The sequence below is a fragment of the Gopherus flavomarginatus genome, chromosome 1 (assembly GCF_025201925.1).
Source record: "Gopherus flavomarginatus isolate rGopFla2 chromosome 1, rGopFla2.mat.asm, whole genome shotgun sequence".
NCBI lineage: Eukaryota > Metazoa > Chordata > Testudines > Testudinidae > Gopherus > Gopherus flavomarginatus.
In genome coordinates, this window is record NC_066617.1 from 210612066 (window position 1) to 210627596 (window position 15531).

The 15531-nt window shown below is 39.7% G+C and overlaps 1 protein-coding gene across 1 annotated transcript in view; it reads left to right on the top strand.

Annotated features, from left to right (window-relative positions):
- Positions 1-15531, top strand: part of RRP1B (ribosomal RNA processing 1B) — a 35371-nt gene that overhangs the window by 2921 nt on the left and 16919 nt on the right. The window contains exons 2-10 of the mRNA XM_050936754.1: positions 2262-2344; positions 3883-3940; positions 4758-4843; positions 6111-6172; positions 10548-10677; positions 12253-12317; positions 12894-13060; positions 13725-13816; positions 15172-15269. Of these exons, the coding sequence (XP_050792711.1) occupies positions 2262-2344; positions 3883-3940; positions 4758-4843; positions 6111-6172; positions 10548-10677; positions 12253-12317; positions 12894-13060; positions 13725-13816; positions 15172-15269 (841 nt within the window). The remainder of the gene's footprint in view (positions 1-2261; positions 2345-3882; positions 3941-4757; positions 4844-6110; positions 6173-10547; positions 10678-12252; positions 12318-12893; positions 13061-13724; positions 13817-15171; positions 15270-15531) is intronic.

Here is a 15531-nt window from a genome sequence, read left to right on the forward strand (position 1 = left end):
TTCTGTTACGCTGTTATAAATTGTTGACTATGGTGTCCTTAAAATGGTGTAAAGCAGAGCAGACCCAGGTTCAGTATCCATATGAAAAAACATCTTTCAAGCAGCAAAGCCTGTGTTTCAGAGAAGCTGCCAAAACCCCAAAACTATTATTTTGTAATCCACACACAACCTGTAACAGGATATCTGTGTAAAACTCCAAATAACAATTCTTCATGTATATATGGCCATTTTTTATCTTCAGAAGGTTGGTCTACCTTGAATTGTACTGAAGATGCATTGACTTGATGGTCACATCTCATTTACAGTTGCTAGAGAGCTGTTAATTTTGTCAAAATTTTAAAGGAGCAGATCCTGCTGAGATATTCCCATAACTTGCTCATGTAGCTAAAAGGCAATCTTATTGTCACAAAACACTATCTTTTCTGAACATTTGCTTGGATGGCTGAAGCTGGCACAGCTTTAAAATGTTGATGTTGAGTATAGTCTCCTTTGGTTACAACTTACGATCTGAGCCTGATGGTTTTTCAAGGTTCACATGTAGCACTTTGCATATTTCCCTCACCCACTTCTGTTTTCTGTATTTGGAAATGTTGGTGGATCGGGCTGAAATGTGTGTTTGATATGGTATAGTAGTGATAGGGACTCTCAACTAGTGCTCAAAGTCTTGTAATGATAAATCTTAAACCTTAGTATCACTTTGCTATAATTAAAAGGCTCTGAGCACTATTTTTGGCATCACTAATAATAGAGAACCTAAAGTATGTAGGTGTTCAACTGGCTCTACTGATACTAGTTACTTTTCTTAGAAGTTGACATGCCATATCTTGGAATTGAGTGTAAGACCACTGCACAAATTCTAGTCAAAATTAGAGACTCTTGAATTTTTAGTACTATCAGAAAGACTCTGAACAATTAAAATAAACAGGTAGTAATGTACCTCAAGTTTAATTTGTGACTAAAATGTTTTCATAATATTTGTTTGTGCAGCTTGATTTAATAAAAAAGGGAATATGCCATATTTTTGCTGATAACTAGAGGCTCACCTATAGGTGCCCTTTAAGAGGTATCTCTTGACCTGTGCTACATGTAAAGTGAAACTTTTATTAAAAACACGGTCAAGGGAAATTTAGCAATGTGTGGACACAGAAGTGGTAAGATGCAGTGGGAAGGAGAAAGAGTGAACAGTCTGCATTGATGTAGGAGATTACTAAACAGGAAGGGAATGCTTCTTCAGTGTATCAAATTAAAAGGAAAACACAGTGGAGAGTGTGTTTTAAACCAGGAAAAAAAGGAGCTATGCAAGCTTAGGAAAAAAAACACTTTGTTCTAATATAAACTTAACTTTTGCAATGCAGTGCATGGGGTTTCTACTGATAAGAGTTCAACTCTCAGTACAATCAAAATAACTCAATTACTGTCTATGTTTAGGTTTCAGAGTGGTATCCGTGGTAGTCTATATCAGCAAAAATAATGAGGAATCCTTGTGGCACCTTAGAGACTATCAAATTTATTTAGTCTCCAAGTGGGTTTTTGCCCACAAAAGCTTATGCCGAAATAAATTTGTTAGTCTCTGAGGTGCCACAAGGACTCCTCCTTATCTATGCGTAGGACTGAGTCATGCTCACATATATTAAATGTGATTCAGTGATCTGCATTCTAACATTGTTTTATCCTATCCATGACTGCTGACCACTGAGAAATCAGTTCAATGTTAGAACCACATTAAAATAAGATTCCAAAATATAGACCTGTTCTGAATGTATAGATTGGGCGTTCGTGTTTCTTAGTGCAGTGAAAGTCACTTACTCTCCCTGATTTGTACTTAGCCTTTCTCTTCCCCTCTCATCCTTTCCATGCAAAATTAAATATGATGCCCTCACTTAAAAATAACACTCGGGACTTTGTTCCCTATAGTATGTTTTCTTTTAGTGCAATGCTATGCTGGCAGGGGGATGGATCAGAATGATCTAACAGGTTTTACCCATCTGACTTCTTCAAAGCCCTTGTTAATGTACTATATACTTTATATGAGACAAGTTGGAGGATTAAAGGCACTGTATCACTGCATTAACCACTTTTTTCCATATGCAAAACCGTCATATTAGCTTTAGTTCCATTCAAAATAGGAGAAAAAATGTTTGCCCAAAAGGAATTTAAAGAGATGGAAGAGGGTGAGGGGAAAATGAGAAATCTGCTTGTAAGCGTTTGGTGAAGGTGTCTTTTTTTCAAAAGCATAATTTTTTGTTTTTTTTGCACTGTAGGTGGCTTCAGCCAAGAAGAATTATTAAAAATATGGAAAGGACTATTTTATTGTATGTGGATGCAGGATAAACCTCTGCTACAGGTGTGTCATTCAGTGTTTTTTTGATATATATAATGGATATCCTTCTGAAATACACCATGAAGATGTTGTCCCCTTTCATTTTGGGTAGCAACACTGACCCAGTTTAACACTCTTGCCACATTTCATTCATAAAGATAAGTTGGAATTAAGTGCATGTAGGAGAGTTAATTGCAACTGGCAGTCTACTAAAAGGAGGCACCTGTAGATTTACTTTAATGGGAGTGTAGTTTGGCTTGAAATTTTCAGCAGTCTGTTCCCGAGAAATGTGAAACCTTTTCCTTCATTTAATTTTATTTTGTGTATGTACCCCCTGGAATTGTATTGGTTGCATATGCCCTACCACAGTTGCCTCTGTAAACAAAGTAGGAATCCTTTAACTACAGCATATCCTGGCCTCTGATTTAACCCAGGTAGAAAGTTTTGCTTGCCTTTTTTTTTTTTTTTTTTTTTTTTTTTTTTTCCTTCATGTCAGGCTACAGAAGATAAGCCTTTTCTTTGTCACGAGGGATTCAGCAAGTCTTTCTTTCACTTGCCATTTGGCTTCAGTGATGATTTTCTGCAACTTCAGTCTATATTGGTACAGTTTCTATCCTGAGGGAGCAGGGAACTTTACAGTTTGTCATCCACATTTGGAATTTTGGAAGACTCTAGCATAGCTCCTCATCCCTTTTTAAATTTAAGTTGAGGATGAAGAGGAAGCTAAAAGTTAATAATTCTATTGAGGTAAATGATGGTTGGTGATATATTCTTTATTGTCCTGTCATGAGTATCTGAAGCTGAATCCTCGTAGTCCTGATTGTCCAAATCTAATTTTTTAGTGCAACAACTTGGCCAGGAAGTTTGGATAACTTTCTGCTTTACCTTCAGTTCTAAGTGGGCTGTGTGGTACTCCATCCAGTGCCAGCTTTCTTCCCTTACATTGTCTGCAGATTCTTTGAAACTTGAGTGCTGCTTTGTGCTCAGCACTATGCAAGCATAGAGGAAGATGTTGATTCCTGACCTTAAAATCACTCCTAATCCTAGTAACTTCATTCCCTGCAACAGTTTAAATCTCCATTTGTATAGCCAATATTCATTTTGTAAAGAATACAATGTGTGCTGCATATAATTGAGGACTACATATTATCGGGGCTCATAAGGTTTTATACAGATGTGTAAACTCAAAGGTGTACATTTATTCTGATAACCTAGTTTTGTCTGCTGCTGGAAAGCAGTTCTTTTGTAGACTTGTGAAAATGAGCAGATCCTTGGTATGCTTGAGTCTTCTCTTATGTGTAATCTATACTAACAGAAGTGCAGCCACAGCGTGACAATGTAGGTAAAAAAACCATTTTCAAGATCAGCGATGCTTTGTCATATCCACAACTGCGTGAGATTCTGTGTATGAAAACATGGACTCAGATACGTGCTAACTCAACGTTTTTTTTAGTATAAAGTTAATTTAAAAGTTTAGATTAACCAATATTGTTTTGCCACAGATTGGAAGGAGGTAACCCCTGAAACAAGGTGCTAACTTTATTTTATTTTATATTTTTAAGGAGGAACTAGCAAGTACTATCTCCCAACTTATCCATGTCGTTCAGAATATAGAGGCTCGTAAGTTTACTATTTCATTTTGTTTTCTCTGATTTTTCTCCGAAGTGCCTTTATATTTTGGGACTTTTAGCCAGTTGTCACAGAGTCCAGAAAAGAAGCAGGTAGGATTGTTGTTTATTTTGTTGTCATTGTTCTTTTCTAGCTGTCATCCAAGATTTGTTTATGATTGCAATGTATGAGGCAGGTCTCTATCACATGTTCAGAATCCAATCAGTCCTTATTTGTATCTAGACTTGTCTCGATAAAGTTTGTTTGCAGTATGGTAATGTGTGCTTATTACCAGTCTGACATAAAAAGTGCTCATATTACAATGATGGGTAGCAACACAAAACCCTAAAATTTCCTTTCTACTTCACTCTTATTCAGCTGCTGATTTGTTTTTATGTCGTAATTTTGAACTGTAAGGCCTTAATTCAGGATTAAAAATGTGCATAACTGCTTTGCTGAATCAGGGCCTAAATGGGTATAGGTACAACTTAGTGCAAAATCAACGCTTTCTTCTCCCTTGCAAAGATTTGCATTTTGCATTTAATATTTTACAAAGATCACTCACTGTAACTGTTTGCCACACCTATCTATGTAAAGTACTTGTTTGCTCCCTATTACTGTAGTATCTGAGCACCTTACAATCTGTATTGTATCTATCCTCACAACAATCTTGAGTATATTTCTAGGCTGGTGCTGAAACTGCTGGACCAGTATGTAGAGAAGCGTAAAAAAAAATTAAGTGGAAAAGTAGTCTCTCTAGGCTGCTTTCAGTAACATAAAATAGTATTGGTGTTGAACATGCACATTCACTATTTTTGTTCTGTTGCAGAGCACCTCTTCATTCAGACCTTTTGGCAAACTATGAACCGTGAATGGAATGGGATAGACAGACTGCGCCTTGATAAATATTATATGGTAATATTCACTTTTTTCAGGTGGTGGGGTTGGGTGTTTTTTTTTTGTTTTTTTTTTCTTTTTGGTATATCTATTTTGAACGGACAAAGCATGATGATGCTGTACTGGAGAGTTGCCATCTCTTCGTATGTCTTTGCATATGTTATAGCGAAAGGATTTTGCTAGTTTCAGGATGCACAATGCAAAGCATATTTGTTTATAGGCCTTTAATTGGTGCCCTGGCAGGTCTAGAAGTCATGACATTATTTTTATATAAGTATCTGATCCTGCACATGCTTATACATTTGCTTAGCTTCACACCGCATGGATATTCCTCATTAACTTCAGTAGGATAACTCCTGCGAATAAAGTTAAGCACATGTATAAGTGTTTGCAATGATATCCAGAGGGCATGTTAATGGATACCTCATCAAAATTAATATTTAAATAAAAGTAAGGCTACTTTGAGATTTTTCTGGAGGTGCCATTTAAAAACAAAAAAAAGTTACCATCTATAGTAGTTAAACTTACCACAGTGTACTAGATTCCTAAGTATAGGAAATATTGTATTAGATTTAAGTATTGAAGTGAGGTAAATTAATTTTTTAAAGGCATAGTCTAAGCATAAAATATCTATTAATTGAAATACACAGTAAAATCAGATTAGTATTTTGTCTTCCAATTTTTATTTTTATTTCCTTAAAAAAAGGAAGCTAAATTCAAAAACTTGTATTATTGTAGTGTTATGGGTGAGAAGTTAACTACTCCAAATTGAGAACGTCAAAAATGTAAGGTTCCTAGAGGTTAATTTACTATGGCTGTTACATGTGTAGTATTCTGTCTCTTAATTAATTTATATACAACAGGACAAACTAATGTTACTATGAAGTTGTTAACATTTTTAGTTGGTTTGAATTTATTAAATTGGAATTTCTGTAAATGGGGAAGTGGGGAAATGCACCTTAACTGCTTTGAAGGATTTGGGGGATGGGGGAGCAGCATAGAACGGTGCGGGGGGATGTACTATGGTCACTGTATTTGTTTGGCTTGCAGTGTAATGACAGCAAATAGTGATGCTGTTGGAACTTCAGATCACACGCTGCCTGTACCCCATCTCCCAGTAGGGCGAGACTTCTCAAGTATTCATGAAAGAACCTTTCCAACAAACTTTGTAGGCCATCAAAAGCTCAACTAAAGAGTCTGCCTATGTGACTGTCAGAGTAGCTATTTTATTGACTCAAATAGTTAGAAAACTGTAGTGTCGTATAACAAATCTTCTGCTTTATAGCTAATCCGCATGGTTTTGAGGCAATCCTTCGAGGTACTGAAAAGAAATGGATGGGATGAAAGGTAAATAAACTGCTAGATATAATTGTATAATAAAGAAGTTACACGGTCTCAAAAATATTTTAATTTAACGTGCCTCTTCCTCTCTAGATGGCACTTCTTAGTCATTGGCTTTCTTTGTTCTGCTTAAGCCTTTTATGTATCACATCACTTGTGCTATCTAATACATAGATTAAAGTCTACATTTTGTATAAAGTTAAACATTTGTTACAATTAATAACACTCAAGTTTGCCTAGATACTTAGTCTAAACGTGCATTCCACAGTAAGGCTTTTGTGAAGAAGCTGTATGGGTATATTGTGTGTGTGTGTGTGTGTGTGTGTGTGTGTATACACTGAATATAAGGGCTTTTAGCATGAGGGCATAACAGGTCTTGCATTCATTGGTCTTCGTGTATACTGATGTTGCCAGGCTTTTTGGCGTTGCAGCCAGGAGGACTGGAATTTTAGGAGTATGCATAATAATAATGAAGTCCTAGCACAGAAAATCTGGAAAACGGAATCTTGTTATCTATGTTTTAGGAATTCCGTTTTCCTTGTCCTGGGTGACAATTTCTTGATAAAAGCAGCTTATAGCAGTCTTTCACTGTAGACTGACTTCTCTGTCCAGTCTGTCCTGTTTCGTATGCACAGCCTTGTATATTTTTAATAAGCTGTTAAGCAAGATGGTGGTTCTAATGTCTAACTTTCATGCTGTGTCTAAACCTCTGACTTCAGTTTCCTGGGTTGGCCTTCTCTTAGAGTGGTGATGACTTTCAAAATTAATACTTCTCATTATTAATTAAAGAAGAGGAAAGGTTGCCTAGTAGTGCCTCATGCCATTCCACAATGTCAAGTGCACTTTATTTATTTCTCTGAAAACCAGGAAATGGAGAGTTAAGGTAATGGAAACTTAAGCTTCTGAAAACAGGAAATACAAAAGATACACACCATCCCTACCATGTACCCTTAACTCTGTTTTCTTTGAGCAATATCCAGACATGCCAGTAACACACAAGCACACTGACACACTAATCTTACAGATGCTGCAGAGTACATGAACACTGTAAGATAAAATCTTACATCTTCTCTTTGATAAAGCAAAACTTGGATTTAGGTCGGGTGTAGTAAACAGGAGCTACCTACACTGATTTTATTCTATACAAACCATCTCAGACTTACTAAATGTTACAATATTTTCACTCTTGCTCAAGTATTCCTTCAAAGACATTGCCTTCACTTACCCCTCACTTTGCCCTGGTGACTACCACACAGGGCACCAGATTGCTGATCATCCTGATTAGCAAGATCTTTCTGCACTTCTGCTGATACAATCCTCAGAACTGAGTGCTGAATTGAGAAATGTTTGATCCTTCAAGGGACATATGCACCTTTTCTCATATCACAACTTTGCTAAGATGCTCCAAGTAATCCCTCCACTATTTGGTACAGCTACATGTAACACGGGCAACACAGCTGGAGTGCATGCAGATAAATGTTGGATGTGCAAATCTGTGGAGCACAGCACCAACAGTGCTTCGTTCTTTTAGTTCTCCTTATCTATTTATTGCGGCACCATGCTACTGAATCCTTCACAGTAATATTGCTAGCTCCAGGGCACAGAGTTAAGGTTGCGCTGTGAGTATGTTGTGTACTGTAACTTCATATTTCATGGTTTCCAAAGAAATAAGTATAAGTGCACTTGACATTCTGGAAGAGCATGAGATAACTTTAACTCCATTTTAACAGAAGTGTCTGGGCACTCAGTTTCCATGGGGACTGGGGCGGGGGGGAGGGGGTTACATTTCAGTACCCTTATGAACCACAACGCGGCTTTTTCCCCTCCACTGCCTTCTTGGCAGTGATTAATCTAACAACAAAATCCACTGGCCAATTAGTCCCTTCTCTGCTCCTGTATCGTTTTCTCATCTCGCCTCTTTTCCTGCCCAGCACAGCCCTGCCCACCCGCCTCCCCATGTAGAGCTAGGTGTTGGCATGAGACCTGCAGGTTGAGGAGCCAGGGAGAGGATGCAGAAACAGTTCAGGGGCTAGCATGGAATCAGTGGGAATGTTGTGGGTTTTTTTAAAGGGAGGGACAGATGAGTATGGATGTGGGCAGGTGTTACAGGGCAGAGCAAAGTCCCTTGTACATCCCCAGTGTACAGCTCTCACCCCCAAACTCTTCTGTTCTGACCTCCTCTTCTTCTATTGGAGTAGAGGGAAGAGTGAGCCTGGAACCCCTTCCCCACTGCTGGGGGAAGCTGGGGATTTCTGGATTCTTTCTCCAGTCGGGGAGTAGTGGAGGGGAGCCCTGGAGGCCCCCCATTTGGGCCAGTGGAGCTGCCAGAGGGAGGAATGGTGGGCAATGGGAGATATTTGTGGAGGAAGGCAGAGATGACTCCACTTGTCTTTCCCTCACCTCCCCGGTATGTCACGAGAGGGAAGGTGCCCAACTTCCTCTCTTCCCTCTCTTGTGGTTAAAGTACTTTTTTGGAAAGCCAGTACTTTGTCAACTTCCAGTCATCAAACTAGGTTTTCAAAAACATAGTGTTGGAATGATCCCTTGCACTAACAGGGGTTGTTATTTCCTTTGTGGGCTGTGCCCTGGCACAGCGAAAGGGGCAAAGCCTTTACCCTGCACCATCCCCAACCCCCACAATCCCTGCACTGCTCTGGCACCTTTCTCACTGCTACGATGCCTCGCCCTTTAGCCCTTACCACTGCATCAAACTGAAAATGTTATGAGCCGTTCACGTTAGGGGTGCTGTGTATGAGGAATTAAATGACTCAGGGACTTGCTTTCCTTTGCTCATACTCAATACCATTGTTCATGATGTTTACAGTATCCCAGTCACTTCCTAGAGTCTGTCGTCTTCCTTTTGATTAATGCTCATTTCTTTGACGGTACTATGATACAGGAGGGCCAGGGAGCAGTTGTCCTATTGAGCACCAGGACATGGGCAAGCACTAGGCTAATTAAGGTGTGGTTCCCTGTAGACTAGGGAGGATTGCTACAGGTTAATTGAAGCACTTGTAGTCTATTAAGGCCCTGTCAGGAACCTAATAAAACTTCCTGCTTCGGGCAGTCGGGGTGGAGGAGGAGGAGGCGTTTGGAGGTGTGCTGTGAGAGTTGAAAGACCAGAGAACCAAAGTAAGGGAGACCCTGTCCCAGCAAGGGAAGGAGACTCCCTTCCCCAGTGTCTAAGAACCGAAGGTACCCCACGCAAGGGGGAAAAGGGTATGAACCCACAGGATTTGAGAGGGGCTGTGGCTCAGAATGAGGAGTAAACCCAGACCCCTCCCCTGCTTCCCTCCTCTACCATCTTCCCGAGCTACTAGCTGGGACCCCAGCGCCCAAGAGCAGGGGCAAGGCCCCTCCCTGCCCCCACCAAGAAAAGCGCAGGACTCACCATACTAACATTGTCCATCTTGCCACAGTACTTATAAAATAAAATCAGTCTGTATGTGGATTTCAGAGCGCTTCAAAATGTCTCTCTCAAACCAGAAATTTTGGTCTCAGAGGGGAAGAAACTTCCAAGAAAAGCCTAGGCTTAGAGCAAAGACAACGTACATGCTTTGATAGCTGCCAGGGACAAGGCTTGAACGCCGAGTGCCCTGGTGTTGCTGAGATTCAATGATCATAGCATATCTCCTTGAGCCACTCCAATTATCCTGACAACAGGCTAACTGGAAACCCTTTCTCTTTTAAGGGGTCCTAGTTTTGCAGGGTGTGTGTATTTCTCTTTGCCTCAAGCTGCTGATGATCCAACCCCAAGTTCCTAAATTAATCCTAAATAGCTTCAATATAACACACCCAAAGGGGCAATGGGAGCCAGACACTAGGTAAGGTAAATTCTGAGCAGCTGAGATCAGTTTTTGAAGAGGACTAGAGCGATAGCCTGAGTCCCAGGTGTGCGCACACAGAAAATTAGAAGAGCTAGGTTATTTTGTAAAATGCTGGGGTTCTTTTAGGGGGAGTTGTATCATGGGAACCCCTGGCTGAAATGACCCCAAATCTGGACTCCCTCACCACCATGCGACACAGTAAATTTCAAGGCATTCTAAGTCAGCAAATGGATTCTTGAGCACTTAGAATGGTCTTTTAAACAATAAAAGACACTAAACCTTAACTATAATAGAGTTGCCACTCCACTATAGTCACTTGTGTTGAGTGGATTTCCTTACTGCAGGCAAACAATATTCTGACCTCAGGAAACTCTGACAATAACAATTTTTTTAAAATAGTAACAATTATGACTGGACTTATCTGAATATTTTCTTTATTTCTGACAAGTGTTAAAAAGCCACCTTCTAGTAGTTGGTGAAAAAGCAAACTAAACCCAAACTTTTAAATGTATGTATCCTGCTTGCTTTTTTTTTTTTTTCCTTTTCTTCCCCAGTTTGATTGAGCCATTTCTGCATCTGTTAATGAAGGAAGTCATATACCCAGAAAGTAATGCTCCCAATGGGATAAAATTCCATTTTATTGACATCTATCTGGAAGAACTGGCTAAAGCTGGAGCCAAGGAGGTAGAAAACAACCTAATTCTCTTTGTGATTAATATTGCTGTATTATACAACCATCTTTTATCAGTGTTTTTAAATCCTAGTTTATTTATATTGTTTTAAATATAACTTATTAACACTGAACACTATTTATGTTGTTCTTGGAAAAGGAACATAGATTGGTCACCCTCCAATTCTCATGCTTTGCTACAAATGCTCCAATTTTAGATTGTAAATATAATGAGGGAATCTTTTTTATTTTGACTCCCTCCCTTTTTTGGGGGGGAGTGGGGAAGAAAACCCTATTGTTGTTTCTGTTGAGATTTTTAAAATTTTCATCACTCTTTTCTTTTATAAAAATTCACTTTGAGCCCATACTTGACCTGATCCTTTAACCACATGTTGTAGAGATTCAGAAATCTAATTTTAAAACTGTCTTCAATGACTTTGGCACTACTGGATTCAGGCATGTGCATTTTGATAGACTGCCCCATAAAGAACAAGTTACACAATTTGCCAGGTACCAGCAATATCTTTAATGTAGTTTGCCTGTTTATCTCTTTCAGTAGAGACCTTCCTCTTTCTTATTTAAGTCTTATTGGCTATTGCAAAGCAGCAGAATTTTGCAGCAGTCTAAAGTCTGATTCTACAGCAGCTACTGTGGAATTCTGCTGCAGGAATCTGAATTCTGCTGGCCATTTTATTATTACTTGAAATCCCTCCCCACAATGTCGTTCTTCTTAGGCTGCTAGGGAGGAATCCTTGCAGCCCCCCTATACTAATTCGTAGCCTTCACTTTGCTAGTCCATATGTGGTGCTGCTGGCAGATGCCCTCCTGGTAACTATTTTCTCTCTCTGTTTAACAGACAAGATGTGTCTATTAGCAGTTTTGTAGCAGTGCTCTCTAAAGAAGAGACAGCAGAATGCAAAGGGTGGCCCAGCAGGCAATTCTGTTGGCAGGTGTAGGGAGTGTATGTGGGGGTGGGGGAAGTTTCTGTAGCAGGAACAGTGTCTCCAGTCAGGGCTCTAATTCAGCAACAGTTCCTCCAGTCCCAGAATTGCATAGGGTTTATAAGGCCTGTGACTGAGACTTTCAAAACAGTCTAAGGGATTTAGATTAATTGTAATGAAAGATGCGTGTAAATCCCCTAGATGCTTTTTAAAGTCTCCACCTATGTTGAGTTTAGCAGAGGGATCAGATCTTACTGTTCATTACTATTCTGTTTGATGGTCTTTTGGTTAAGGTCTGCAAATCAGAAGACACCCAGGATTTAGTGTGCTGCAGACTTCCTTTGTGACCTTGGGCTGACTCACTTAATTTTTTCCTCAGTCTCATTTTGCCATCTGTGAATTGAGGATCAAAGGCATATTGTGCGGTTTAATAAATCGATCTGTACAAAGCACTCTGTTTCTATAGTGTGTCCATCAAATATCTCAGTGGTGGTGCTGAAGTGTTACTCTTGTCAATTTTAATGGGGAAAAATGATGAAAATCCTGGTGTGTAGCCTCTTAGAAAGATCTCCTACCTCACAATCTACAATGAGTTACTCGACCTGCCTGCTCTACTGTACTGAGTCTTTTTGTCTCCTAATCTCACAGCTCACAGCAGACCAGAATCTCAGGTTTATTGAACCATTCTGCAAAATTGCTGCCAAATCTAAAGAGTAAGTTTGATGGATGAATATTGGATTTTCCATTTTATTTATTTATTTAGTCTAAGATCCAGGAAGCTCTTGAAATGCCATTTCAAAAGATGATAAACAAATGAACTGAAGCAAAGCAAAGAACATAATGAAGTTCAGGTCATAGAAAAACTACCACCTGGGCAGGCCTTTGTGGCTAGCTTAACTCACCTTTATGTTCCTCAAAACCAGAAGTGAAGTGGGTGTGTAAATAGGGGAACCACTTATACCTCTGTTTATAGAGTGCCTAACACAACAGAGCCCTGACTCTCATCTGGTACTATTGGCATATAAAATATTAATTAATAAACCAAGCAAAATCTCCAAGCTGTAACATTGGAAGAACCAAATATGAAACTGGAAAATCTGTTTGCAATAAAGCAACTTGTTTAAGTAGTTGGTGACTTTTTTCCCCCAAAGTTAGATGCATCTCTCTCTCTCTATCTTGCTCTGTCTCACTGTCTTCAAAGTGTTTTAAATGTAAATGGGAACGAAAAGTGGCTTTTAACACTCTGCCTGTGTTCCCTCCCACTCTCATCCTTTTTTTATATAATACAGTCATCACCTGATGCAGGCAGTAGCCCAGGGTATCTTTGAAGCCATTGTGGATCAGTCCCCTTTTGCCATTGAAGATCTAATGAAAGAATTGAAAACGAGCTGTGATGGTGATGTTGAGCTGTACGAGGGAGATGAAGCTGAAAACAAGGAGCCACTAGTGACCAAAGGTGAGGAAGAAGTGATGAAAATTTAGCCTAGACTTTAAAGAAATACGGTAACTATTGACAAGATCCAAATGTGTATCCCACCTCTTAAAAATACCATTCCCACTCTCAGCCAGCTTAAGGCATGCAGGTGGATAAAAGAACAGCAAATTTTGCTTCTGTTCTCTTCAGGTGATCTAGTAGACAAAGTAACCATAGACTAGTCAATTACAAACATCTTAGTGCTCCCTTTACATACCAGACCATATGGTTCCACATTTCAGTTTACTTACAGCAACAGTCGTAGATAACCCAGGACTGTCCAGAAACTAGAATTTTGTGGCAATGCTCCAGGAGGGAATTGGTCCAAGCTATTTCTTCTACTATGGGGATGATTATTTTAAAGACCCAGAAATAATACTGCTGTTCTGAATTGCTTTTTCATCCTTGGAGCTAAAATGCTTGGATATAAATGGGTATGTATCATCCCCAATATAAAGGGCAGGTAACTGCGGTATAGAGCATCTGCATTAGTTTCCAAAGGTAACACAGAATGTCTGTGCTAGAGGAAGGAAAAATATCAAGAGAGAGTTTCATGGCTCAAGTACTGCTCTTATTCTGCTGTACTGGACAGCGCTTTCCCCATTCTTTCTGACTGATCTTTAAAATCTTTTTTGTGTAATAACAGACAAAGGTTTATCAAAAAATTCTGCACTGGGCATTGAAGAGCAAGAGGACCTTTCTGAAAATGCTGATGAAAACATTGGTCCTGTTCTCCAGGTTTGTGCCTTGCTTCCTTCATGTTAACATGATGTCCCCATGAATAACCCTAGGCTTTTTTAATTTGTCACTTAGTGGATAGTGGAAACATGACCAGTTGAATAATAAGGTGCACATCTCTTAGGGTATGTCTACACTGCAAGTAAAATCTCGTGGCTGGCCCGTGTCAGCTGAGTCAGGCTGCAGGGCTGTTTAATTGCAGTGTGGGCTTGGGCCGGAGCCTGGGCCCTAGGACCTGCAAGGTGGGAGGGTCCCAGAGCTCAGGATACATCCAGGTGGGAGGGTACACATCCCTCTGGTACAGGTGGGAGGGAACACAGGCAGAGTGTGTTTTAACACTCTGCCTGTACATCCACACCACGGTTAAACAGCCCCGCAAGCCCCTGTCAGTTGGCACGGGCCAGCCATGGGTTTTTAATTGCAGTGTAGACATACCCTAAATGTCTTCAGCTGAGTGTCCTATTAATAACATATGTCTTGTGAGTAGGTTACAAAACAAATGACGAAAGAGATGTACATGTGCCAAATTCTTTTTCTTCTCTCTCCCCTGCCCCCTTTTTTTTCCACTTCCACCTCAAGAGGTAGCAAAAAAGTTGCTAAAAACATAATTGTGTTCTCTGTCTGTCCCAGGAGTCAGCATATACCTTACTCATGTTGACAGCACAAGTGAGAGGGTGGAAGGGTACACAGGAGATGGGGCTGGGCACTAAACGCGTGACAGATCTTATGAACTCTATGGAACAAACTGCAGGGATCCAGGATTATGCTACAACAAAGATGCCTCAGGTTCCTGTGTTGGGCTATGGCTCTTAAGTAGGGACTAGAATGTTGCACATTTAAATCTTGGCATTGAACTGAGAGGTTTTTAAAAAACAAGTTAATTTGTTTGCTTTTTCCTTCTGAATGAGAGTCCAGGTTAGAAGTGTTCTGAAAAAAGATTATTTGAATGCTTCATTGTAATGTAGTGTTTTTGTAGTCATGTTTATCCCAGGGTATGAGAGAGACCAAGTGGATAAGGTAGGGAGTATCTTTTATGGGACCAATTTCTCTTGGTGGAAGACATAAGTGTTCAAGCTACACAGAGCTCTTAGGTTGTCTCTTCAACCAACAGAAGGGGTCCAATAAAATATTACCTCACCCACCTGGTTTCTCCCATTGTTGTGTAGTCAGGCAAAACCCATTCATAAAGCTAGCATGTGCATTCAGAGGTTGAATCTTGGCAGAGATCAAGTATAGTGGAATGAATTGGAAGTAGTAAAAAGCATATGCTGCTTGAAGTATTTATAATATTAGGTATACTTGACGGTTCAGTATGATAGCCTGCAAAGATACTATATTGTGCTTTCTTTTGGCAGTTTAACTACAAAGCTGTTGCTGACAGACTCTTTGAATTGGCCAGCAGAAAAAATACACCCGCCTTTAACCGAAAACGCCTGTACAAATTGGTCAAAAAGTGAGTTCTCTTGAAACAAAGTGCTGTATGATGATTTGTCTAAATAGACTTGACATCCTGTTTCCCCAACCTCCTCTACTGTTAGGGTCCATATCAAGAGATTTGCATCCTTTTAATGAAAGTGTTTCTGCAGTAAATTTACTGTCCAATACATTCCTACTTGGCCCAGATATCTTAGAAATAGGACATTGCTTACAGTATGTGGTAATATGAGTACAAAATCTCTGTCAGACATGGATATATGTATGGGTCTGAGACAGAT